This window comes from Podarcis bocagei (assembly GCF_964188305.1).
Source record: "Podarcis bocagei genome assembly, chromosome: 16".
In the NCBI taxonomy this organism is placed as follows: domain Eukaryota; kingdom Metazoa; phylum Chordata; class Lepidosauria; order Squamata; family Lacertidae; genus Podarcis; species Podarcis bocagei.
Genome location: NC_138142.1, coordinates 25,742,017 through 25,769,445, shown reverse-complemented (window position 1 = coordinate 25,769,445; position 27,429 = coordinate 25,742,017). Strand labels below are relative to the sequence as shown.

Sequence of the window (27,429 nt, the reverse complement as noted above, 5' to 3'; positions counted from 1 at the left end):
ATGAGTATTTAGTTTTTAATGATAAAAAATATGTTAAGATATTTATAATAAGACAGAAAATAGAGAAAGATGGAAAGGGTTTGCTGAAACAATTAATAGAAGTGGAATACAAAAAAGGAGGTGAGAGGAAGTAGAGGAAACAAGGGAATGAAAAATAGAGAATGGAAAGGGTGTGATTTATGTTTTTAAATGGTTATTGTTTTGTTTTGTTTAGGGTTAGGGTTTTGTTTAGTTTAGTTTAATGTGATTAGGTTGTGTTTTGTATTGTTATATATTGTATTGTATTGTTCTTTTTTTCCTTTCTTTGTTCTTTCTCTTTTGTTTCTTTTCTTTTACTTTTCTGTAAATTTTAAAAGTAATAAACATTATTTTTTTAAAAAAGAGAGATCTTCTAGAAAGAGAAGACTCCCAAACCAGTAAGAAGGGGTGTGGCAATCCTCAGGGTCTGTTATACTATTTACTTCAATAAGAGTATGTAAACACAGTCAGTAACATTGGAAGATAAGGACGGATCAAGGACGGCATGCAGGAAGTCACTTACACAGAATTGTATTAATTTGTTATAATTTTTATAATTGGGTTAAAATCTGGAAAATCAATAAAAAAGTGATGAAGAAGTTCCAACAAAAGAGGAGTGGACTTTAAAACTATTGGACTATATGGAGAAGGCAAAAATAAGAAACCCAAAAGAGGAAATGCTTGTGGAGGAGTGGAGATCCTTTTCAGAATATGTGAGAAAATATTAAAGTCAAATTAAAACACAGGCAGGAGAACAAGATGCTGCATGAAGTGAGCCAATGGCTTGATCCAGTAGGGCTTTTCTTATGTATTCATAGAGCCCATGGTGATTTTAATAAATTAAACAGAGTGGAACTTTTGATCAGAGTTTTTCTTTTTACTTCAGGATTGGCACAATGAGGAACGATATTTCCCTCCACAGAAGGGGAAGGCTGCCATAGGAAGACAAAGAATGTCATTCATTTCTATAAACCTTTTAAGAACTGTATTACATTCTGCAAACATTTCTGTGTGCTCGGAAATTCAATTGCCTGCAAACCAGCCATGGTCATTATTCCGTGGAATCCATCTTGAACATGATACCATGTCACTGGCACACCGTGGTCCTCTAGCCGCTTCTTGTACAACAGCCCATCGTCCCGGAGAAAATCATATTCACAGGTTAGAATGAAAGCCTCTGGGAGCTGGCGGATTATGTCATCCTCCACTAAAAGGGGGGCAAACATTGTCTCACCAGCTCTTTTAACTTGTTCATAAAGTTCCTCTGAAAATGGAGCAGGTTCTACAGGAACATAGCCCCTAGCTTTAAATTCTTCTGGAATGTTATCAGCATTGATCCATTTTTTGTATTTCTCTCTCAAATCAGGAGGGACATGGGCGCCTTTCAGAACTCCATCTACATTCATTGTCTTCCCAGTGAGATATGTCAAACCCAATTTAACCCCTCGTTTCCTGAACAAGGGAGGAACTGATTGGTTTTGCAGATAGGAGGGCAAATTGAAATCAATTCCTTGGAGGAATGGGTAAATGAGGACCTGAGCTCGCACTCTTGGGAGGTCCTCTCTGGTCACCAGTTCTTGGCAAATGGCTGCAGCAAAAGTGCCTCCACTACTCTCCCCAGCAATGGCAATGCGGCTGGGGTCCACTCCATATTCCTTTGCATTCTTCAGAAAGTATATTACAGCAGTTAAACAGTCCTGTACAGGGACTGGATACGGATGCTTAGGAGCCAAACGAAATCTAAAGAAAAAACAATATATCATCAATATTTGACATGAGGTACCTTCAGCACCCCCAAGGAGGGTGGTCCCCCTAAGCTGATTGGCATTTCCATTCAAATGGTTATGTGGTCCACGTCATGTGATCATTTATGCAATATGGGACTTACCGGGGGGGGGCAATATTTACTCAGGTTGGCACCCCTTTCTTCATGCAAGCAAGTCAAATTCCAGTCAGGCAGATGCCACTCAAGGAGGATGTAAAAGAGGGGCAATGGTGCAGAGGTGGGGGTCTGCGGTGATTTCAGAGGGAAGAAGAAGAAGAGTTTGGATTTGATATCCTGCTTTATCACTACCCTAAGGAGTCTCAAAGCGGCTAACATTCTCCTTTCCCTTCCTCCTCCACAACAAACACTCTGTGAGGTGAGTGGGGCTGAGAGACTTCAAAGAAGTGTGACTAGCCCAAGGTCACCCAGCAGCTGCATGTGGATGATCAGGGAATCGAACCCGGTTCACCAGATTACGAGTCCAGCGCTCTTAACCAGTACACCACACTGACTCTTCAGGGAGAACTGAAGAGGCCTGGAGTGGAGCATTGAGCCCCAGTGCCTGAGGTTTTCCATGATAATATAATGCTAGTTCACATCCTGTTCTCAGTGGCCAGTGGTCAATCATTGGAGAAACTCACAATCAGAACATGAGTCCTGTGGTACTCTTCCCTCCCACAGCTTCCAGCAACTGCAAAGGTGAACACCCATTCTAAAGGTTGGCAAATTCACGATGTTGGCAAAATCAGCCGTTTTCTGGGCTCATGTGGAAGGGTTAGAAACGGAAGCGTGAAGATACTTACTCAACACCCATAACCACTGAGTCGGTTCCGTGGGCAAGCGAATGGCAGATCCTTGCAGAAGTTCCTGGAAAAGGGCACATAACCTTTAACGAGTCTCCTTTGGCAACAACTAAGTTGAGCTGAACCCTTTATAAATGGGGCATCACTAGTTGAAAACCATTATGTACATTTTGTTCCCTCCTGATCAACAGTTTCAATGGGTAAAACTCAGAAGAGAACCAAAAAATCCATACTTTTAAAGCAAGGTGTGCTAGGAAGAACGAAGACTGGGATCCATTTTGGACTGGCTAGTGAAAGGCTGGCTGGGAAAGATGCCTTGACTCCAGTGATGCACAGCTGTGGGAACAAGCCCTCCTTGAGATGACCATGGACTCCCTCCATACAGAATGAATGTGTAAATACGTGAATAAGTCAGAACAGGACCAAACAAACATCAGACCACATCTTTGGGCTTCTTTCAAATTAATTCTGAGCATCTCTGGAAGACCTTTCATAGAAGTCCATTGAAGTACGAAGCACAAATACCTTCTTTGGCATTTTTCATTGACCTTGACATTAGGAATTAATACAGAACCAGACATCTCTGGAACAGGAAGGCTCAGCCCTGTTTTCTTACCACACAATCCCATCCTGCCATGTTAAGCTGCCTACAGTTCAGAAACTTCAGCTGGTGCAGAATTCAGCAGCCAGGTTGCCCACCGTGGTTTGGGTATATAATGCCAATCCTGGTGTGACTGCATTGGCTGCCAATTTGTTTCTGGGCCCAAACCCAGAACTGTTGTGGCTCCCCGTTTGTGGAATGCTCTCCCCGGGAGACTCACCTGGCGCCTTTGTTTCATATTGTCAGGTGCCTTTGGCTAATTAACCAATAGACGGCCCTTTAAACTGTGTGTAGCCACAGGTTATTGACATTGTTTGTTGTTATTCTTTGTATTGTTATAGATTTGGGGGGAGACCACCCTAAACCTTAGAAATTAGTAAGTGGTAGGATTTTGATTATTATTTGGAGCAGGCATAGGCAAACTCCGGCCCTCCAGATGTTTGGGACTACAATTCCCATCCTCCCTGATCACTGGTCCTGTTAGCTAGGGATATGGGAATTGTAGTCCCAAACATCTGGAGGGCCGGAGTTTGCCTATGCCTGATTTGGAGTATTGAAGGGAAGATTGGAGGCCAGCGGAAAAAACACTTTCCAAGTCAGTACCTCAATTGGATAGAGGCCTTAACTTGACAAAAGGGGTTGTTGGCACATATGCGAGGAATTATTGGGCCTGAGCAGAAAGAGGTTGTCAGACTCATGGCAATGGGGGGGGGGGTTGAGTTTTCAGGAAAAGAGTGTCTTTAGAGCGGTTTTTCCCAAGCTTGGGTCTCCAACTGTTCTTAAACTACAATTCTCATCATCCCATCCTACTGGTTTGGCAGAGAGGTGGTACCCAACTTTTGTAGCAGTATTCATAAAGGTAAAAATAAATACCCAGAGGCAGCACAAACCACCCCCACCCCTCCATAGCAAACATTTCATGACCTTTACATTAAAGTATCACCCCAAATTCTCCACAAACAACAAAGTGAAGCATTTCAAAAACATTTCAAAGAACTTACGGATGCTTGCAAATAGTGCAACCCCTCCATGAAGAAAGATGATTCCTTTCCTGTTCCCAGCAGGTGATGTCTTGGGCCAGTACAGCCTCACAGGCACCCCATCAAAAACCAGGTCCCTTGTGATCATTTTTGGGTCCTTCACTTCTGGAATTAATAGGTTTAGGATCCTGAGTATGGAATATCTATGGCAGATGCCCAGTTTTTCCAGAATTCCTCCCTGTTTAAACCAAAACATTTAGCATTTTAAATCAGCATTAGATATATGTATTGCATATATGTATTGCCTATGGAACAGAAACCGTGCATGGCAGATGACTGTGCTGTTTATCCTTTCCTTCCTCTTGGGATGGAAACTTATTCTCTTTGAGCAGCCCAGAAGTGAAGCCCCTGCCCACTCCCCTTTCCTAGTACGCTTCCTGTTATTTCAAACCTTAAGATGCAACACAAATTGGGGGTATTCAGTGCTAGTACTACTCAGGATAAATCCAGTGGAGTGCATAAGAACCTAAGCAGTGTAGGAGTACAAATATCCAGAGTGTGGGGATCAGATGGGATTACTATGAGGAATTATAAAATATGCATCAAGCCATTGTGTCAGCTGTGAAAGCATGGTGTTGATTGGGTTTAATTCATTGACAGTAATTTCCAATCAAATCCCACAACCCTCTGCATCTCTGGCCATTTCCTCTACTGTCCATTTCTCTCTGCTTGCGTACACAGCCCAGCTGCCCGTTGCTTTGCCAGGCATCACAGCTGTCAACCGTCCCTTATTTGGCGGGAAACTCCCTTATCCCAGAGCCGTTTCCCGCTGCTGTCCTGGATTGTCCCTTAAATTTCCCAGGTTTCAAAGGAAGCAGCTCCTCTCCCTCCCTCCTGCCAGCCAGGGAGGAGGGAGGCTCCAGCTGTGTTGCTTGGCTGCGTTGCTCACCCAATAAGGAGTCTAAGAACGACTGGGGGGTGGAGCTTGCATGCTTTGTGCCGATCAAATCGGCCGCATTGCCTGGGGTCTCGCCTTTGCTCGGCGCTTCCCAGAGAAGCGGTGACGGTGTTGTAATATTGAGGCTTGGAAGTGAGCAATAGCCCTGACGGAGCTGGTCTGGGGAAAGGAGAAAGGTCTGTTTATGGAAAGTAACTGCAGCACTTACCAAGTAACCGTCAGCGGGACAGAATGAGAAGCAAGGAAAGGTTATGTTGGGATCCACCTCTGAATTACCTGATGCGATTTGCCAGGAAGGCCACTGGGTGGCAGCACATTACAAGAGACCAAAGCAAAATGACTGAAACATGAAAAGAGGGTGCGGCGATTGTTTGCAAGGGCAAAAGCCCACCTACAAATTAGCTGAGCTCTTTACTTTGGGACCTGTGATCCCTTATTCTGGCTGCTGATCCCTTATTTTCGAGGCTGCTGATCCCTTATTTTCAAATCTGAAAGTTGACAGCTATGCCAGGCATGTATCCTGGGCTGTGAAAGATAGTGGGCAGCTTTTTTTGTTGTAGCTTTTCTGATATGTTAACCTTAGGATGTTAATCTTAGGGCCAGGAAACAAATCTCAAATGAAGGTGATAATGATCCCTGTCCTCCTGGCCTCCTTCTTATCATGTATATTGCTTGTTTGTGACTTCCGGGGTTGCTGGATGCACTCCTTTGTAGTTCTGTTTTGTTTACCCCAGAAATATGCATGCTTACGGTAATTAGTTTTTGTAGGTTAACTTTGTCCCCACGTGGGGTTTGTTGAAATGCTCAGAGGAAATCTGATTGGTTCTTACGAACACGGTGACAAAAGTTCTTTTGTGAATAAAACGACCTGGGGCCGAGGGGGCTGGAGACACAGAGAGACAGAGATTATTATACGCACCCTTCCCAGAGTCTTGCTGGTTCAAGCCTCTGTGTGTATTCTTATTAATCAGAGTTCAACCCTTCCTTTAGTTTGTGAATGCCTCAACCCTCCAAAAGTTTCCCCACTGGGACATCTCTGTATTATGGCCAAGATCTTGAGCCCATCTAATCATAGATTAGGCCAATTCATGGAGGAGGCTATAGGTATGTTTGCACTATTGTGGGTTGTATGCCGCTGAATACTACTTGCTAGGACTCACAACCGCAACCAGTCTTGCTGGTTCAAGCCTCTGTGTGTATTTATACGCAACCAGTCTTGCTGGTTCAAGCCTCTGTGTGTATTTTCATAACCAGAGTTGAATCCTTCCTTTCCTTTGGGAATGCCTCAAAGCAGAGCCTGCTGGATTAGGACAATGGCCCATCTAGGCCAGCATCTCGCAGTTGTCAACCAGCTGCCCCAATGGGAAACCCACAAACCCGGACCCAAGCACAGGAGCCCTCTCCCCTCCGGTGTTTTCCAGCTACTGGTGTTCAGAAGCATTGCTGCCTCCATCTCTAGAGCCAGAGCTGGTTAAGAAGCATCCATAGCTATTGCCTCCAGGAATTTCTCTATTTCTCAATGGAAGCTATTCAACTTGGCAGCCATCACTGCCTCTTGTGAGAGTGACTTCCATGGATTGAACATATTACCGTATTTTTCGCACCATAGGGCGCACCGGACCATAGGGCGCACCCAGTTTTTAGGGGGGGAATTCAAGAAAAAAAATCTTTCCCCCCCCCCCCGCAGCCCCAAAGAGCAGCGTACAGGCTGCACACAACCTCTGCCTGCCGGAGGGGTTGCGTGCAGCTATGGATCAAGCCAAGGCAGCGAGCGGGATGGATCCCGCTCGCTGTTTTGGCTTCCCCTAGCCCCGTGCAGCCTCTCCTTGGCGGAGGGGCTGCACAGGGCTTTCCTGGCTTTACTGGGAGGTGGGGGGATTCCCTCACCTCTCCCAAAAGCCCGCAGAAGCCATGCAACCCCTTTAAAGGGATCGCGGCTTCTCCTGGCTTTTGTGAGAGGTGAGGAAATTCCCCCACCTCCCGCAAAACCGGCAGAAGCCGCGCGCCCTTTAAAAGGGCTGCATGGCTTCTCCGGGCTTTCCTGGGAGGCGGGGGGATTCCCCCACCTCCCGCAAAACCGGCAGAAGCCGCGCGCCTTTTAAAAGGGCTGCACGGCTTCTCCTGGCTTTCCTGGGAGGCGGGAGGATTCCCCCACCTCCCGCAAAACCGGCAGAAGCCGCGCGCACTTCTAGGGCTGCACGGCTTCTCCTGGCTTTTCTGGGAGGTGGGAGAAGGGACTGATGCCGCCAGTCAGTCCCTTCTCCCTCCTGTTGAAAAGCCCGCAAGAGCTCACGGAGCTTGTGTGCGGCTCTTGGGGGCTTTTCCCGCCTGCCTCCCCCCTGCATTCGTTCCATAGGACGCACACACATTTTCCCTTGCTTTTTAGGAGGGAAAAAGTGCGTCCTATGGTGCGAAAAATACGGTATGTGTGAAGAAGTCCTTTCTTCTATCTGTCCTGAATCTTCCAACATTCAGCTTCATTGGGTTGTCTACAAGTTCTAGTGTCGTGAGAGACGGAGGAAAACCTTTCTCTCTCTATTTTCTCCATAATCTTAAGCATTTCTATCACGTCACCTCTTACTTGCCTTTTCTCTAAACTATTTCAAATGGTGCAGCCCTTTTTATAGAGGTGTCGCTTCATCCCTGTAATATATGTAAAATAAACTTACCAGTACAAATCCATATCCCACTAAGAAATTTAAAAGTATCAATGGTGCAGGACGGCTCAGTCCTCGAGGCACGTGGGTCCTGGCAAGAGTATAAGAAACTCCCCACACTAACAGCAAGAAATGAATGAAAATGGTCATATATAATATCAGCATCCACAGAGTTCCACCAAATGCCATTTTCCTTCAACTCAGACGCACAGAGACAAGGACTTCGCCTTAGCCAATGCTGGTGGCTTTTATACAAGAACACTCCGTGTCACCTGCAAGAGAACATCCTTGGCCAACCCACTTAATCTCTCAGCTGAGAAGAAAACAAATTGTTTAGGAATGTGGTGATATGGTGCAGGCTAACCATAGACTTGCTTAACAGCTTATCTTTAGAATGACTCGTGATTAGAATGCCCGAAAACAGGTTGGCTGACAGTTGAAATGGACGCATGCTTCAGCAAATATAGAGCTTGCTTATGCCTAAGGGTTGTCAGTATGTGGCTTTATTGCTTGAGTCAATGTGTAAAAGTATAGGGACACAGACCAAAGAAGGAGAAAAGAAATTAGGAGGAATGGTAATCAAATTCAGAGTAATGGGAGATGTCAACAAAGGGGGGGGGGATTTTAGTATTTTAATTGGGTGGATATGATAGGCTGTAAACCCTGCACATACCCAGCCAATGGGGAAACAGGAGGGAACCTGCCTCGGGTATAAGGGATATAAGCTTCGGTCTTACTATTTTTTGGGTGTGTCTGCTTTTGGACACCTGATCTAACAAGTACGTTATTTTGTAATCGATAAACTCTCTGCTGCTTCACCAATTTTGTTCAGATTTGAGGATCTCACACCCACTTCTAACATTCCTCACACAGGGTGTGGGTGTATGTTCGTTGGTGTGAATTTGCCTAAACTCCCCTGTCAAGTGCCAATCAATGTCCCTGCAGTCGTTATTAGCACTAACTCAGGTTTCCAGCCCATTTCCAAATTCAACTCCTTGTATAACACCTTGCAGTAATCCAAATGAAAGGTAGTCAGTGTTGATTTGTCCTCAAGATAATGCTGCAGGCCAGCACCTAATGCCATGACACCATAGGGTGGAGGTGATGGGGTCAAGGAAGGAAAGCCAACATTGCTGTGGGGGAAAGGGCACAGAAGAAGAGCTCCCTTGTAACAGGCCTTGCTTGAATCAGAAAGGATTGTCTTACTAGCACTCTTCACTTTCAGTGTTTGCAGGGAGAACTTTGGGCCCTTCAACTCAGTTGACACAGAAAGGAGCATTACTCATCCACGTGTACCATGTGGGTGAATGTGAAGTCCCTGCCTCAGAACACTGGGCCCTGTCAGAGCAGAAGTCTGACCTGTCCCCTCCTGGGCGGCCATCTTGTTCTGGGATGGTGGAAGCAACAGGCAAAGCCATCACAGCCTTTGGCAGAGGTGTGTAATAATATATTGAGAGTGGAGAGGGCACCTGAAACCTGGAGAGACGCATTTATAACTCTGATACCGAAATCTGAGCAAGAGAGATCAGATGTACAGAATTATAGACCAATCTCACTACTTAATGTGGATTATAAAATATTTGCAAATATTCTGGCTAATAGATTGAAAAAAGTTCTATCAGAATATATACATAAAGACCAGGCAGGCTTTCTGCCTGGAATGCCTGGAAGACATATGAAAGATAATAGTAGAAATATAGTGGATATTTTGGAAATATTAGAGGCTAAAAGAAATACTAAATACATTTAGAAAGAATGCATTATTAATGTTTATTGATGCGGAGAAAGCCTTTGATAATATTTCTTGGCTTTTTATGGAAAAAAATTGGAAAGTATTGAGGTTGGTCAACAATTTTTAAACAGTATCAAAGCGATCTATTCTGAACAAAAAGCTAAAATTATTATTAATAATGTGGTATCGGAAGAAATTAAAATTGAGAAAGGAACCAGGCAAGGGTGCCCGCTTTCCCCTCTATTATTTATTTTGGTCCTGGAGGTCTTGCTGAATTGTTTGAGAAAAGAAGAGAAAGTCAAGGGTATTGTAGTGGGCTCTAAGCAATATAAATTAAAACCCTTTGCTGATTATTTGGTTCTAACTTTTCAGGATCCAGAGACCAGTGCAGTGAAAGCACTGGAGATGATACAGGAGTATGGGCAGCTGGCTGGTTTTAAATTAAACAACAGCAAAACCAAAGTATTGGACAAAAATTTAGATGAAGATGAAAGAAAAACCCTTATAGAAAAAACAGGCATAGCATTTACGAAGAAGGTTACCGTAAATATTTGGGTGTGCCCTTAAAAGCAAAGAATTTGAATCTCTATAAAGATAATTATGAGAAAGTATGGAATGAAATAAAAAAAAACTTAAGAGATTTGGTCAAATTTAAAATTCTCACTTATGGGTCGAATATCAGTGGTTAAGATGAATGTATTGCCGAAAATGCTGTTTTTGTTTCAAACTTTACCTATTATTGATAATGTCAAATGTTTTAAAGAATGGCAGAAGGCCCTGTCCAAATTTATCTGGCAAGGGGAAAAACTGAGAATTAAATATAAATTACTTACGGATTCAAAAGAAAGAGGTTTTTCCCTGCCTGATCTAAAGATATATTTTGAGGCTGCAGCCTTCTGCTGGATTAAAGACTGGATTAATCTAGAAAATGAAAAAAAATTGGATTTAGAGGGATTGGACAATAGGTTTGGTTGGCATGCATATCTTTGGTATGACAAAATAAAGGCCCATAGTGGTTTTAAGAATCATATAATTAGGAAGGCACTATACAATGTGTGGATTAGATATCAGGACCTTTTGGTAAGAAAAACACCCGAAAGTATCTCACCAATGGAAGCGCAGGCACAAAAAAGCTTAATATGTAAAATAAGTGGTTGAGATATTTAGATTTATTGGTTGATGATGGGGAGGGATTTAAGTTAAAATCATTTGAACAAATCAAAGACAAGGTAAACTGGCTTCAATACTACCAAATTAATGAACTATTTAAGATTGACAAGAAAAAAGGTTTTGCAACTGAAAAAACCAAATTGGAAACAAAGTTGTTAGATACTAATGTTAAAAATATGTCTAAGATGTATAGTTTATTATTGGAGTGGCATACAAATGATGAGCAAGTAAAATTGGTTATGATTGATTGGGCACAAGATGTGGGACATAATATAATGTTGGAGGATTGGGGTAGACTTTGGAAGAAAGGGGTTAAGTTTACTGCAAGTACAATGTTAAAGGAGAATGTAATGAAAATGATGTGTAGATGGTACTTAACCCCTGTTAAATTGGCGAAGATCTACCACAATAGTGATAAATTATGTTGGAAATGTAAAGAAAAGGAAGGTACTTTTTATCATATGTGGTGGACTTGCTCCAAGGTAAAAGACTTCTGGGGGGAAAATTGTAATGATTTTAAAAAAAATGATGAAATATACTTTTATGAAGAAACCAAAGGCCTTTCTCCTTGGAATAACAGGTGCTGAACTGCCCAAAAAAGATGTAAAAGTATTTTTTATGCCACAACTGCTGCACGGATTTTGCTAGCCAAAAAATGGAAAACACAAGAATTACTAACGGTTGAAGAATGGCAGATGAAGATGATAGAGTTTATGGAGCTGGCTGATCTCACCAGGAGAATCCGCGACCAGAAAAAAGAGGAACACCAAGACGACTGAAAGAAATTTAAAGTCTATTTGAATAAATATTGTATTATTAAAGATATGTAATCACTCTGAGTTTCTTAGTAATTATATGTAGCAGTTTCCAATATCAATCTTTCATAATAACATATCACAGTCATAATCATATTTCCTAACTTTTATTATCGTACATTTTCTTTCGACTTAATTAGGCCAAGGATTAAATTAGGATTAAATATATAAAGAAGAAAATGTACGATAATAAAAGTTAGGAAGTATGATTATGACTGCGATATGTTATTATGAAAGATTGATATTGGAAACTGCTACATATAATTACTAAGAAACTCAGATGGAAAAGTCAAACAATATGGGATCACTGCTTTCACTGCACAGCGATCCCTCTTGCTGTTCTGGCTTCTGAGATTCAGAATATTTTTTTTTCTTGTAGAGCAAAAAATATGGTATCTGGTCTGTTAAACTCCAAATCCCTTTTGCCTGCCCTGAATACCCTGCCTATCAATTAAATTGAGTAACCTGTTTTAGCATGATGAAAGAAGTATTTCTATCCCCATAAAACCTCTTGCCGTATCGGTCCTCAGCTACCTTTTGTTCTAAACTAAAAAGCCACCTGGTAGTTTCGTTGGTTAGTGTGTGGTGCTGATAATGCCACGGTTGCATGTTCAATCCCCATATGGGACAGTGGCATATTCCTGCGCTGCAGGGGGTTGGACTAGATGATCCTCAGGGTCTCTTCCAGCTCTACAGTTCAACATGTTCTATTGTATCACCCCTATAGAAATGCTTATGGTAGATGCAGCAAATGGGGCCTGTAGTGCAAATCACAAGAGAATCCTGTTCACACACCCCACCAAATGTGGTCTGCCATATATGATAGAATCATAGAAGTGTAGAATTGGAAGGGACCTCAAGGGTCCTAAATTCTGGACTAAAGTATCAATGTCAGATGGCCATCCAAGCTCTGCTTAAAAACCTGCAGTGAAGGAGACCACAATCTCCCGAGGGAGACTGTTCCACTGTCAAACAGTTTCTACTGTTCTTCCTAATGTTCAGTTGGAATCTCCTTTCTTGTAACTTGAATCCATTGGACTGAGCTCTACCCTCCAGCGCAGGAGGAAAACAAGCCTGCTCCGTCTTCCATGTGATATCCCTTTCGGTATCTGAGGATGGCTATCATTATCTCCCCCCAGTCTCCTCTTCGCTGAACATACCCAACTCCCCCAATCGTTCCTCTTCTTGACCCTTGGTCATCGTGATTGCCCTCCTCTGCACACATTCCATCTTATCAATATCCTTCTTAAATAGCAGTGCCCAGAACTGGACAGAGTTTTTCAGGTGCAGTCTGACCACAGCAGTATAGATAGGACTATTACTTCCCTTGACCAGGACACTATTATTATCTTGATGCAGCCTAGAACAGCATTAGCTATTAGCTAATGGGAAAGGGATTAAAAATAAAAAAGGAAACCCATACGAAGTCACTGTGGCACAGTACTCTGATCTTTTAAACAATACGCTGGACTGGCACAAAGGCAGGAAAGCGATAGGTAGGTCTTGCCTTGAAGCAGAGTGAGATTATCCACATGTCATCCACCGATCTCCCTGCCAAGCACAAGGGAGAACTGGCTCTGTTCAACCAAGTGGGGAATGCCATGGCAGGCTGCATGCCTACAGAGAATAAATGAACTCCCCACACATACACAAAGAGAAGGGGGGTGGGGAGAAAAGACAGATGCTTTGTGCATTTTATTCCTGGATAAAAACTTGTAATTTCTGTTGCAGATTACACTGCCCTCAAGAGCCTCTTTAGCAATCAGATTTTTAAACACTCTGAACTAAAACCGGAGCGGGGGGTGGGAAGAAAGGGGAAAAGGGGGGAGAGAACTATCAATAGCATCCCACAGATGTGAAGGATTCCCCAACCTCCCTTCTTTGCCCTTGTTCTTTCGAAAAGCATACAACACAGAGACCACTCCACCAAAGTCTGCTGCATCAAAGCACCTTTGACTGGAGGACCAATGGCAAGTACTGGGAGTTGTGGCCGGGGAGAGGAGGGTGGAGAAAAATAGCAGGTCATATTTTTGGATGCATCAAGGAGGCAGCTTACATTCCAAAGGAGGGAGGCTGATAACAAAACATTATTCCAACCCAAGAGCCACCACACCTTATGAGCAGGACAGCTCAGCACCTCTTTCCAAGGTAATCTCTCAGGTAATCTCAGCCGCCCCCTCCAACTCCACATCTTGACATCCCATAACCGCTAAAGATAAAAGCAGGAAGGCAGCGTGATGCTCAAGTCCATCCAGGTTTGAGGCGCTGGAGTCACTGTGCAAAAGGACCACTCCTTTTTTCCTGCCTACTGGCATTTCCAAATCGTGTGCCTTTTGAGTTGGTGTGAGCAGATATTCCCTTCATATTTCACTTTTGGTCGGAAGGCAGGTGGGTGGGGGAGAAAAGAAATACAGCTTTTATATGATTTTTAAAGTGAGCTAATCCAACACAATTATTTGGGTTATCTAGAAGTTACACTTCGACCAGTTAGAGTAGGAGCCTCATTTTGGGGGAAACAGGGTGTGGGTGGAGAGGGAAGCAGGGGAGAAACATGTCTCAAAATGGCCGTTTTTCAAGAACTGGAATCATCCATGCACAAGGCAGTTTTTGAAGCATTTCAGAGGAAAACATAGAACGGGATGCACTGAACTGAAGGGGGGGGAGTTGTTGTTCCAGTTTTTAAATTCATGGACAGCTGTCGGAGGGCCTGACAATGACAATCCTCGAGAGGTCTGTGTTTTGATATCATGTCGCAGATTGGAGGGGCCTACGATGTTAGGAAGGCTGGGAGCCCAAGAGTCTCTCGATGGCAGCGTTGATGTCTCCCCCAGTGGCAATGAGCGCCTGAAGGTTTGCCTCACGGTTGATGAAGCCCATTGCATTGAGCTGCTCAAGCTGCTGCTGGAACCGGACCTCTGGACTCTGCGCCTGCCATTGGGGGGGGGGGGAGAGAGGAGGTGAACTGTACAGCAAGCACGGCTCAAGGCAGCTAGTATGGCACAGACCAAGCGGCCTACTCAAACCCCTCAACTGCAACCCCTGTCCTCATGCACCCATGGCTTCCAGCAGCCCTTTCACACCCAGAAGATCACTGTAGTCTGCGGGATACTCTCTCCTGCAACTAAGACAGTATGGCCTTTCCTGGATTGCGATAGCCTGACCAGTTGTCTATGCAGTTGGATTACTGCAACATGCTCTATGGAGGGGCTACCCTTGGGGTTTATCCAGAGGCTGCAGCTGGTGTAAACTCAGCAACTCGGTTGCATGTGGGGACAAACTAACACCAGCAAATAACACTTCACTTGTAGGCTTTGCCCTGGCTGCCCATTTGCTACCAGGCTAAGTTCAAGGTGCTGCTACTAACATACAAGTCCCTATACAGCTTGGGACCACGGCCCTTGAGATGGCACTTTGTTTTTTATACACCCAGTAGCAGAGTTGAGAGAGGCTGTGCCAGACAGGAATAGAAAGTGCTGGGCTCTGCGATGAAACATCAGAGTCATGTTTGCCTGAGACTGCACTGCACCCCAACCAAAAGGGGTCAATGGAAGAAAGGACGAAGACTCAGGACAGAAATGCACCACTACCTACTTGAGAATTTGCACCGGCCAGTAGCTGGATCATGTGCTGCATGAGCTGCTGGTGGGGGCTGCTGTCCCCAGCTGGAGAGGCACTAGCAGGTGTTGAAGCGGAGGAGATGGGGGTCTCGGGGATTGTGCTTCCTCCGGCAGAGGGTGGAGGGACGCGAGGGGCTCCAAAAGTCCCAAGGCTGCAAGATGAGACAGGGAGAAGCTACTTAGCACAAGGCAGCAAATCCCTGAGGGAAGGGGGCAGACTTTAGGGACCTGAAGCAAGCCTTGTGCAGAGGTTGGCCACACTAAAAATCACAGAGAGTGCTGCAGCTACTGGAACAGGGGAGTTATGGTTAAGTCAGCCACAGATTCTTGGTTGTAGCCAGTGTTAAAGAGTTGACCCATTAATGTTAACTGGTGTGACTAATTTGGGCCTATTAATTTCTGGAGTCTGCTCAAAAAAGAACTGAAACCTTGGAAATCTACAAAGGCAGGTGTCAGAGCTGCTTCAAGATCCTAGCTCACAGAGGATCACGCTAGCCAGCGGTCATTAAGTAAAAGTCTTTATTGAGTTACAGTTTCCATTCCCAAGCTGCTGCGTGCAACTCTACGTCTAATGGCTAGATCGGCGAAGCTCCGTCTGAGTCTCCGCCCCTTGTGCACCAACTTAATATCCTAGCCCTGCTCCACCTTTTCCGCCTGACTGCTCTCCTCTGGGTCCCTCTGCCCCCCGGGGTCTCTTCCTTCCGGGATTCTTCTGACGCCGACCCCCCGGAACTCCCTGTCTCCTTGCGCCGGGCTTTAGGACCTGGCTCCCTTTCCTGGCTGCCTACTGCGTCACTTTCCTGTGCATTTGAACTTGGCGCGCGCGCCCAACCTTCCACTTTCCGTCTGACCGTTTCTTCGCTCCCCAATGGAGGTGTGGCCACTCCTGACTCGTGCCCTCCCCCCTGTTGCGAGCTGCCAGCGCTTGATCTCTGGCGCTCCTCCTCTTCCCTGCTCTCTGGCTGTGACGCTGGTCCCGATTTCCAACTGCTCTCCTCTGAGTCCCCTCTGGCTCTATCTTCCTGGGGTGTCCCCCTAGGCTCCCCCCTTGCCCTGACCACTGGTGCTCCTTTCTGTGAATCTTCTGATTCACTGGAAAGACTCGGAGATCTCGGGTCGTCGTCATCACTCATCTTTTCTTCTGCCTCCTCCCCCTCGCTCTCTGTTTCCTCCCTTGCCCTTGCCTCTGCTCCTGAACCCCTGACAGCAGGAATTGTTGTTTCCAGTTTGCAACACTGGTTGCATTTCAGTCTCTGCTTAAGAAAAGTATCGATTGATTCTCTCAGGCCTTTGCTGGACACTGACACCAACTGAGTTATCACAATGCTGTTTTGACTTAACCCTGGTTACTTTTGCATTCCATAAGCTAAGCTTAAATGCAATTTCCCCTTTTCTACACAGCCTTGTGATGTTAACATGAAAGGCGGTATAGGAAGTCTTAATAAGTAACGTAGCAAAAAGCCAGAAACAGTATTGTCTTTACCCCGCCGTATTACATCACACACAGAATTTCTAGGAACAGGCTTGCCACATATACAGTGGTGCCTCGCAAGACGAAAAGAATCCGTTCTGTGATTCTCTTCGTCTAGCGGTTTTTTCGTCTTGCGAAGCAAGCCCATTGACGGATTAGCGGATTAGCGCTATTAGCGGCTTTTAGCGGCTTATCTGCTGATCGGATCAGCTGATAAGCGGCTTAGCGGCTTAGAAAAAGGGGGGAAGGGAAAAAAACCAGCAGGAACTCGCAAGACATTGTTGTCTTGCGAAGCAAGCCCATAGGAGATTCGTTTTGCGAAGCACCTCCAAAACGGAAAACCTTTTCGTCTAGCGGGTTTTCCGTCTTGCAAGGCATTCGTCTTGCGGGGCACCACTGTATTGTTCATGCAAACAATATGCATCGTGTTGTTCCCAGGACGCCCACAGAAAGGACTTCTATGTTGATCTTAGTAGTTGAAAGCGGGAGGAGCAAGAACCTCCTGCTGCTTTGCTGCCCTTCTTCAGAAGCTGAAACCTGCAGTAGTGCCCCCAAGGCCGGAGTCAGCTAAGACGTTACCTGGAAACCAGTCCCGGGGCCTCCGTTTGCAGCGTTTGGAGCCCCTGCTGGATCTGCAGCAGGGCCTGCATGGCACGAGGGTTGGTCAGGATCGAGAGAGAATCAGGGTTCTGCATCTAGGGGTGGGGGCGACAAAAATCACAAGTGAGCCACCGGTTTCAAGGAAAGTGTGGATTGCTTCTCTTGAATGTCTTCTACTCTGGTCCTTTAGTCATAAAGAAAGCTTAAGATTTGGGATACAATTCAATCACATCTTTAACGCATTTAACTAGTGTAATTCCAACCTTGCACGGCTGAAGGCCAGCTGGTTGAAACTGCACAAATGAAATGCACACCAGTTTTTTCCGATGTGAAAAAGCTCTCTGCCTTGTACACCAGGCAAGAAGGTCCTCTTGGCACACCAGCTCTGAAAGCCTGGAAATGGCCGCATGAGATCTCTGATAGGCCTGTGCTATCTTGCATCCCAGAGCCAGCGTGCTGAGCAGGCCTTGCTCAGTAAGCAAAGCAGAGAGCTCAAAAGTTCTATGCTTTTGCTTACAGCTCAAGGCCTACTCAGCTCACTGACTCCTGAAGGCAAGGGATGCTTGTGTGGGGGACGTTGCAAGGGTTTGAGTAGATGCATTTTACCCCTGTGTAAAATTTGACGGTACTGTATTGGCTACCGAAAGGGTTTGATACTACTGCCAGTACTGTGAAACTGCTAGATTGTCACTGAACGGCCATCACTGTGTTTCTCTAGCAGGGGTGCTTAACCCACAGCCCAAATCTGGCCTTCTTTCACACGTCTCCACACAATTTGTCTTGTTATTATTACTTTAACAGTTTTACTAACGGCTACCACTTTGATTTGATTATGCCAAAAGGTTTTTATGCCCCCTTCACCATGGGTCAAATGCAGCCCTCAGCCTGAAAAAGGTCAGTTGTCAACCTCTAATCCTATAAATTACCATTGTTCACTTATAATGTAGCTCTTGGTAAAATTCAAAACAAGAAGTTTTTCAGTGTTAACTGAGCTTTCAGATGAGAGCTTAGTGATTCTGTCTCATAGCTATTCTAAACAATCCTATACCTAAAATATGACTATTTTATTAAAATATGCATTTTATTCAAATACTCAATTGCATTTTTTGCCATCTGGTGATATTCAACCTTTGGGGGGGTTTTCACTGGCACTGGGCAACCTCCTTTTTCATTTTTGTCCAGTCACTGGATACACTGGATTTTAGTATCAGTTCAACTGCCACCAACTGCCACCAAGGCATGCCGCTCCCTGTGTCTGTCAACTGCAGTTATTGCAGACCCACACACTAGAGCACACTATTTGAATACAAAAGGTCTCAGATTCAATCTCTGGTATCTTAAATTAACAACAGATTATTATTATTATCATTATCAATATGAGGCACCCAAGGTGGCTCACGATAGGATCAATTTTTTTTAAAAAACAACAACCACAAATCAATAAATCTACAAATAAAATGGCAGCAGCAATAAACTCTAACAGAGAATGTAAACTAAATAATAGCAAGGGAACCAGACAAAAGGTCAGGAATGGAAAGGCTGCCTTCAAACAAGTTTTGCTTTGCTTTTCAACTAACCACAGTTTCTTTTTATACTTGAGCCCAACTGAACTGTGGTTAGCCTTAAGTATGGCATGTTGAAAACTGAAGCAAAAGCTTCCAATATCTAACACGCGTGGCTGTGTCAAGAGTCGGAGTGGGGACCACACCAGCCCAATGCGGATGAACGTAATACTGAGTTTAGCATTCCATCCAAACCCCAACATCCAACTGGCCAAAGGGGTGCCTAGAAGAAGAAGAAAATATTATGATCCATCAGCAGGTAATGAGAAAGACCTTTCTCAGCCCAAAACAATGGTGAACCAGTCCCAGGCAGAGTAGACAATACTGATAGATCTCTGCGGCTTCATAGGGCTGCCGCAAATAAATACATTGAACAAGGACTCCCCAAATCCCCACAGCAGGGAGACTGCAGACCTTAAAATTATTATTGTGACATGATCACTAAAAGGGCCTGGCCAGTCCATTATGGATTTTTGTTCCTCAGCCTCTACACAAAGCTTCTTTGAAGTCCAGCCCTGAGTAAACTATTACTCCCAAAATCAAGGACAACACTCTTTATGCCGCACCTGCTGTAGAAAGGCAGGTAGCTGGAGTCGCAGGTGTTCCTGAAGCGGGGGGTTGCCGGCGAAGAGGGGAACATTCACCATCATCTGCAAAGAAGAGCAAAGGCAGCTCAGGAAGGCGGAAGTTGCTAAACCTAGCACATGTCCCATGCAGCTAGGCAATAGCAGCATATTCTGATGCCACCAAAAGCACACAGATATAGGACCTTTTCAGTCTATTCTTGCTCCCTTTTTGGAAGATTCGGGACAGATGACAGAAAGTCTTTCTTCATGCAGGACGTAGTTAAAGTATGGAACTCTTTCCCCCAAGAGGCAGCGATTGCCACCAATTTACATGGCTTGAAAGGAGGATCAGACAAATTCATAGGAGGCTACTGATCCACAGGTGGAGGCAGCAATGCTTCTGGATACCAGCTGCTGGAAACTGAAGGAGGGGAGAGGGCTCCTGTACTCAGGTCCCGCTTGCTGCTTTCCCACAGGCATCTAGTTGGCCACTTTGAGGGCCAGGATGCGGGCCACTGGACTGATCCAGCTGCAGGGTTCTTCTTCTGGTAGTTTTTAATTCCACATCTAGTAATCAATTCACATCAAGGGGCCCATTCTGCAAACAGCACACACTGCAACTTGACTTGTAAAAAGCAAACGTGAGAGTGCAGGAGTCATGAGATTCTGCTGCAGCTTTGTCAGTTACAGATATGAAATCGCTTTTGCTAAGGTAAGAGCGCTGCACTGCTAAACATCACACCAAAAGGAGGCTTCCTGGCTAACAGACCCCCCCTTCATGTATTGGGCCCTATGAATGCAGATTGGGCTGTACTCACTTGTGCTGCAATGTCAGGGTACTGGCCTAGCGTCTGCAACATTGTACGCATGTAAGGGGCAGAGATCACGTTCTGCATGAGCTGGGGATTCTCTGAGATCTGCTGCAGAAGACCTTGCATCTCAGGGCTGCTGAACATTCCTGTAACAAAGGGGAGAGAGTTGAAAATTTAACAGCCAACAAACATGTAGCTCTGCCAACCTAGATAGGGCAAGATGCCTGAAGCTGCTTCCTGATCACACTCCAGCAACAAAACCAGGGATCTCAAAACAAAGTCCTAAAATTGGGTTACGTTCATTGAATTAAAAGGTCACTGGAAGCCTAGCCAACCCCCTTTCTGATTTTAACCCTTTGGCAGAATCCTGTTGGCTTTTGGTTTTTTACTGCAGTCACATGGATATCTTTTTTAAAACTTTAATTTCAAAAAGGTATCTTTTTTTTACTGTAGCAATGAACATTATAATGAGATCCCTGCTCTTTCCCCAACAGATACAAACCACTAAAACCCCCACAAAGCCTTTCCTAATTCAAAAAGTGTCATGACAGAGATAAACAGTTGTTTTGTGGGAATGATGGGCCAAATCAATGTACATTTTTTCACTTAATGCACATGCATGAAATACACAGAACGTGATTAACAAAACCTGATTTTCCCCTCCCTGTTGAGCCACCTATTGGATCCTTTCAGAAAAAAGGACCACCACAAGCTCAGAATACACCAATAACAGGTTAAGTATGTTAATGAGTTGACTTAACCTATGTCAGTTACTTAATACCAGTATGCCATTGCATCAGCTGGTAGAAAACAGGAACGAGACTTATTTACTTACTGTTTCTTTATCCCACCTTTGTCTCCAAGGCGCTCAATGTGGCATACATGGTTCTCCTCATTTCATCCCCACAACAGCCTTGTGAGGTAGGTTAGGTTGAGCAGCACTGACTCCCCATAGCCAAGTGGGGATTTGAACCCTGATCTCTCAGGTCCTAGTCCAACACTCCAACCACTATGCCAAACTGGCTCTCACTGGCTCAGCAACCAGATTTTGAGGTTGGGGGTGACAATGTTTTTTCCTTGTCACCCATGAGAGCCTCACACTAAAGTAAAAGGGTTTTTCCATTCAATTGAGCAATAATCCCGGTTCTTAAACTGTCACTGTGGCAGAGTGGAAATGTCAACCGATTCTCATGTCTCCAGAACAGTCAAAAATCTTCAGGTTAAACAACCACAGAACTTCCACACTTCGAAATGAAGAGCAGTTCTGTGATCTAGAAAGGCCAGCTCTGAGTGCAAACGCGCAGCTGCCAGGACCACCTACCGCCCCTCGGACTCCACGCTAGCTATGTACGTACCAGATCCTAGGTTGGTTGCGTTGATCCCCAAAGGGTTGGAGACAGTGGGTGTGCTTTGGCTTGTCACCGAGCCGGTGCTCCCTTCGCCGCTTGGCGCCTGGCCTTGAGAGGCCGGCGTGGGGCTCCAAGGGTTGGGCAGCGGTTCTCGGTTTTCCGTCCGCAGGGGCTGCGAGTTCGAGGTGTCGGAACTCCCGGCCAAGGCAGAGAAGGGATTATTGCCAAACTAGACAGAGAAGATTTGGCTCAATGAGTGACTCTGCAAACTCTCAGATGAATTCTGCTTCACGGGATTAGCAAGAAAATGAAATGAAGGTGTGCTGGGATTACAAAACAGAGCTTTGATTTAAACTGCAGGTTTCACCAAATACGTGTTTATCATCTGCTACGTTACTTACTGTAAGCAGCCCTGAGTCTCTGACTCTATTCAGACAGCACACAAACCACACTTAAGGAGCATACCTATGATTTGGTGTGATGTCTGAACTGACAGACCATGGTTAAACCCGTCAAACAACATGGTTTAAACAAACTCTGGTTTGCAGACCAGCAACAGCTTGATGTGATCTTTGGAACTGACAAACTATAGCTTTTGCCCTGTCACCACAGAAACAATGAGAGAAAATGAAAACAACCATCACTGAAACTTGGATGCTTGCACACTTGTAACCACAGGGCTGTATCTTATCCTAGTCCTACTCAAAGCAGACTCATTGAAGTTTATGGACGTGACTAACTTAATTTTGAGGACTTGATTTGCATACTAATCTTTGTAAAGTACAAACAGCTTTTGCCATTCACCTCCTACACTGATCTTTGTACAAAAATCATATCAAAACCACAGAACATCAAAGTACTGCTGTGCTCATGAAGGCTAGGGAGGTAACCAGTCACAGACATTTATCAACTTGTCTGAGGAATTTGCAATAAACTTGGTGAATCTTGTGAAATCTTAATTAAATGAGTGTTTTGTTCTGCTTAGAAGATACAGTCAGAACTAGCCTACCTGTTCCCTGGCAGCACTGAACATGGGCTCCTGAATATCTGTGTACATCCGCCGCAGGGCATTGTACCCTCCAGGGATGCTCTCCAAATTGCTCAGGGCTCGGTCCTGGTTGCGCATCATCTCTTGCATCATGGCAGGGTTGCGTGCCAACTCCATGGTCTGAGAAGAGAAGGGCAAACAGAAAACCATGAGCAGAAATATGACGAAAGCAGACAATAATGGTTTGGGCTCTGAACTATGATTAGTGCAAACCCTGGTTTAGTGTGTTGCCTAAAACAAAGTTCAAAGACTGCCTCAAGCCACAAGCAGGGAAACAACAGCCCACCTGGCGCATAAGCTCAGGGTTGTTCAGCATGTGGCTAATCTCTGGGTTGCGCTCCATCAGCTGCTGCATCTGGGGGTTGGCCATGATCATCTGCCGCATGAAGTCTGGGTTGGACATCATGTTCTGGACCAGGGGGTTCTCCATGATCTGGGAGAGCATCTCTGGGTTGGACATCAGCTGCCGCTGCATCTGCTGCTGAAGCTCCATGAAGTTTGCAGAGCCCATCCCCAGGTGCCCGAGCCCAGCAATGCCGCCAAAGCCAGCTGAGAGAAGACACAGAGAAAGAAACCACAAATGAGAAAGGTCTGCCTGGGGCTGAATGGCTAAAACCTAAGGCCCATCTCCCTCTTGCTCCTTCTACTATCAACACAGAGCCATCGGTGTAGCCAAGGGTGCCAGGGGGGCAGCTGCCCCCCAAATCAATCAAAATCTGAGGTTCTCACTCCCCCCCCCATAAAACCCAACAAAAATCCTGGCTACGCTCATGCACAGAGCTTACTGAAAAGGCAGGATGAGATATAACAAGCCCAGCTCTTGCTCTCTGGGATCTTGCTGTGCATCAGACCCAGTAGCTCAACAACCCTTAGGGGCAGGCTCAAAAGACCCACAAGGATAAGAGCATGGGTAGGCAAACTAAGGCCCGGGGGCCAGATGCAGCCCAATCGCCTTCTCAATCCAGCCCAAGGACGATCCGGGAATCAGCGTGTTTTTACATGAGTAGAATGTGTCCTTTTATTTAAAATGCATCTCTGGGTTATTTGTGGGGCATAGGAATTCATTCATTTCCCCCTGGAAAATATAGTCCAGCCCCCCACAAAGACTGAGGGACAGTGGACCACCCCCTACTGAAAAAGTTTGCTGACCCCTGGATACAAGTGTGAATAGACAAAGCTGGGGCTCCTGCAAGTGGCCAATTTTCACACGCATCATGTGATTAAGAAGGTTTTCCCTTCAGTATTTCTATTAAGCTTTTAAAACTCAAGAGTCCACTTATAAACCCACTAATCCATCTGGTGCACACAAGCCACCCCATTTTTTTATTCTTCAGTTTTCTTTCTGACACGTTTGCACTTTTGTTTGTTTTGTTAACAAATCAATAAAGCAGAACTGCCTGCCTTGAGATCCTCAGACCCTGGAACTCTGCTCTCACGCCTGCTGGAGTGGGAGCAAAGACCCCAAATGTCCCACTGGTGCCCAAGAAGACAGGAAAGCCAAAGGCTAACCCGAGCAGAAGAAACTCAGCAACGCTCACACAAGATGGAGGTGGCTCCGCCAGGGGTCCCATCTGCTGCCGGGCCTGGCGTGGCTCCCAATCCGCTGCTCCTCCGGCTGCTGCTCCCTACATCAGAGAGCGTGTTGCTGGATGTTGAAGGCTGAGGTGGGGCTGCAGGGGAAGCAGGGGCTGCCGAGGGAGTAGCAGCAGCAACAGAAGTAGCAGTAGCAGCAGCAGGAGGAGGGGAAGCAGCAGGCGCCACTGAAGGGTCTTGAATCCTGCAAATAAAGGAAAGTGACAGGTGACGACACAACTGTTATGTGAACATATAGCTCTCCTTGAATTTAAAAGGAAGCTACTATCTCCCTACAAAGTACATTAGAGTAATTTAGTGTGTGTGCTCAGCAACTCTTAGAACCCTGAATTTTGCAATGGGGAAGCCCAAGCCACACACAGTTAGGTCTATGGCAGGTGGGGGTGGCTACTCTTCTTTCTCATCCTTAAAAAAAGCCATCAGTAAGGTAAAAACAGAAGAACCCACAGATAAAACAACAAAGGCCAATAAAAGGGCTCTTAACTACTATGAACTACTACTACACACACACACACTCCAGTAGCCACCCAGCTAACCACCAAATGCAGGGGCATCCAGAGGAATGAAGATCTTATTCAGTGGGCAGCTTCACAGGGGAGAGAGCAGGATACATAGGTCCTGAAATAGGAGAACATGTAATTTACTTTTGAAAGTACTTCTGGCTGACACCACCATAGCATTCCATGTTTTCCCCTGGATATTTATGTTTGTTATTTAAATCTGCTTGTCATCTACTAAAGCCACACTACGTTGTTCTCTTTTACTATGAATTCAATATGGTGTTTTTATCTGTGTTTTGCATATTTCAGTTTGTATATAAACAAAGAGGCAAAGAGGAGCTATTTATTCAGAAGGATTTGAACCAGTCTTTTGAGGGGTGTGGGGAAGCTGTCACTTACTAAGTGGCATATCTGCAATATAAACTAAAGTTGACTGAATGAGCCTGCTTTTCAGAGGGAAGCTCTTACTTCTGTGGAGTTTTGATCACCAGATGCACCGTCAGTCCATCTTTGATCCCGTGCTGATTCAAGGTATCCCCGTCTTTCAGAATCTTCCCGGCAAAGATCAGAACCAGCTGATCCTGTTTGGCTTTAAACCGGCGGGAAATCTCTTCTTTAAACTGGAAAAAAGACATTTTAGAAGGTTAGGCTTTCCACAGACATTCTTGCTGTGGTCAAGAAGGCAAAGCGGTGGCAACCCTTATCCCCTGCTGGTCTATTTATAATCTTCCCACGTCCTGGCTTCACCTTACCAAACACTGTTTCTTCATCCACACAGCACTCTGTCTGCTTTCTCCGCCCTTTCCCTTTTCATCCTAACCTGACCTCCACCTACATCCAGGCAGATTCCTGTGATGCAGGAGCTCCACAGGTCAAGTCTCACCCCCGCTATGAACACATAAGCTCCTCTAGTTACTCGGTCTCTTAGCCCCCCTCCCACTCTGCAATATGGGGAAACTAATACTGCCCTTCCCATCAGGATTATGTGAAGAGCTTCAAACATTCAGCAAAGTTATCCTGCAGATGTCTGCAGTACAAAACATTCAGATGGCACCAGAATGTTTTTATTACTCTCTGCCACCGCCCCTCCAAGCCCCAGAGAAGGCTTCAACTCATTCGAAATTTCCCCCTCTTTCAATGCATCATACACCCCAGAGAGATCTGCAACAAACTCCTGGATCCACTCAGCTGTTGCCTATCTTCCCCACAAGGTGGCACTCTCATCTTCATTTCTTCTCTTTCTCCCCTCATTATCCCGCCTCAACCACTCCAGATTGTTCACATTCTCTTCTCCAGGCTTTACCCATTCTTCCTTTCCCCATTCTCTCCCCTCTCAGACAAATCCTCAAGCCTGATCTGCTTCATCACTATTTCTCCCTCTATGTTGTAGGAAAGAAAAGTCCGCTTGCTTCCTTGCCCAAACACTTTGACTTGCCCAACCCACCCTCATTTCCTTTCACTCTGATCGACCCCATTCACCACCACCCAAAACCTGGGTGCTTATGTTTTATCTCTGCTCCTCTTCCACCTGCTTCTCTTCAGGAACCCACTCGACCGCCTTGTCCTGAGCCCGGCATGTCTTGGCGGAGGAAGCGGGGAGGAAACGGGAGTCTCTGGCTTCCTTTGCCTGGCGAGGCCAGGGGGCCTCCCGAACCCACTCCTCGCGCTAAGCTTCCCTGCGACCCTCCTGCCCTGTAGATGGTGCAGCTGAGAATGCTGTTCCGCGCGCGAAGCATCCTTGTCTGCAGGCAGCCCCAAGCGGCTCCTTCCCCAAATCCCACCCATCGGCGCCTTTTCTGTTGCGGGGGGCACCGCGGACCCTCCCCCAAAACAGCCCACCCCTCACTTCAGCTCCGGGAGGGGTGGGTGGGCGCTCCACCACGTGACTCCGTGCCGCGCGGGCTGAGAGGTGGCCCTCCCCGCAATCCTTCCAGCGCCTCAGAGCCCGCCTCGCCCCTTTGTTCCTCGCCGCCGCCGGACAGTAACGAAAAGGGGAGGGGGGCAGACAACGACACTCCCCGCCGCCTCCCGCAGATCCCCTGACCTCCGCCCGCAGAGGCTGAGGGGTCCCGGCGAGAGCTTCCCCGCCCGCGGCTGACCTCCTTGACGGAGACGCGCTCGCCTGTGAGGATCTCCTCCTTGTCTTTCGGGGTCTTCACCGTCACGCGGATGAGGAGCCCTCCCGGGCCCGACTCGGGGCCGCCGCCCCCGCCTTCTCCGCTGTCGCCGCCGCCTCCGCCGCCACCGGCCGAGCCGGGCCCGCCGCCGCTCAGCTCCGCCATCTTGGCCGACCGCCCACCTGCCACCGAGGAGGTAGGGCCAGAGAGGCGCCGCTGCCTGCTGCTACCATAGAGACGAGGAAGCCATCATTTCCGGTTACTTGAAGAGCACTTCCGGCGAAGCAATTCCCGCCCCAAACTCGACTCAGGATTAGGATTGAAGAGCCGTACAAAATACGGGTAGAAACTCGGCGCCTCCGTGGGAAAGGCCGCCGCCGCAGCCGCTGTTCTGCGGTTCTCTCACAGATTTCGTGGACGATCGGACGCGGCGCCGCATTTGCCATCTTCGTGGTGGAAACGGCCCTCCCTAGTGTCACCGGAAGTGCGCGATAGGGAAACCGCTCTTCACGTTCGTGGGCTAACAGAGATAGGAAAAGTTGAGAGTCACACACAGGCGGCCACTTTGGGGTTTTTAAAGGGATCTCTGGCCTTGGCTGTTATTCTCCGAAGGGAGAATTCAGCAGGAGGAGACGAGAGAGGGCGGATAGAGCGGCCCTCCGCAACGTACCTCCTAGCGACAAGTTGGTGAGCCT

At 46.2% G+C, this 27,429-nt stretch overlaps 2 protein-coding genes across 5 annotated transcripts; both read right to left on the bottom strand.

The window, feature by feature from the left end:
• Window positions 1-871: 871 nt before the first annotated feature.
• Window positions 872-8,013, bottom strand: LOC308576331 (arylacetamide deacetylase-like 4). 3 transcript variants are annotated; one of them, XM_081175587.1, is made up of 4 exons: window positions 7,795-8,012; window positions 4,189-4,332; window positions 2,587-2,650; window positions 872-1,758 (listed from the first exon to the last, which is right to left on the bottom strand). In XM_081175587.1, the coding sequence occupies exons 2-4, from the start codon at window positions 4,313-4,315 to the stop codon at window positions 984-986; spliced, it is 966 nt and encodes a 321-aa protein (XP_081031713.1). In that variant the 5' UTR covers window positions 4,316-4,332; window positions 7,795-8,012; the 3' UTR covers window positions 872-983. The 3 variants fall into 3 exon arrangements, 2 of the variants coding, with proteins under 2 accessions (XP_081031713.1, XP_081031712.1); XM_081175586.1 differs by having other exon boundaries at window positions 4,189-4,405; window positions 7,795-8,011; XR_014003180.1 differs by lacking the exon at window positions 872-1,758 and adding an exon at window positions 1,895-2,029 and having other exon boundaries at window positions 4,189-4,405; window positions 7,795-8,013.
• Window positions 8,014-13,164: 5,151 nt separating this feature from the next.
• On the bottom strand, window positions 13,165-27,338 carry UBQLN4 (ubiquilin 4). Of its 2 annotated transcripts, XM_081174569.1 has the most exons (11): window positions 26,717-27,338; window positions 25,086-25,237; window positions 24,063-24,301; window positions 22,811-23,073; window positions 22,486-22,644; window positions 21,483-21,705; window positions 20,134-20,273; window positions 19,316-19,399; window positions 17,167-17,282; window positions 15,091-15,268; window positions 13,165-14,427 (listed from the first exon to the last, which is right to left on the bottom strand). In XM_081174569.1, the coding sequence occupies exons 1-11, from the start codon at window positions 26,897-26,899 to the stop codon at window positions 14,275-14,277; spliced, it is 1,890 nt and encodes a 629-aa protein (XP_081030695.1). In that variant the 5' UTR covers window positions 26,900-27,338; the 3' UTR covers window positions 13,165-14,274. The 2 variants fall into 2 exon arrangements, 1 of the variants encoding a protein (XP_081030695.1); XR_014002924.1 differs by lacking the exons at window positions 13,165-14,427; window positions 15,091-15,268 and adding an exon at window positions 18,765-18,972.
• Window positions 27,339-27,429: the final 91 nt, after the last annotated feature.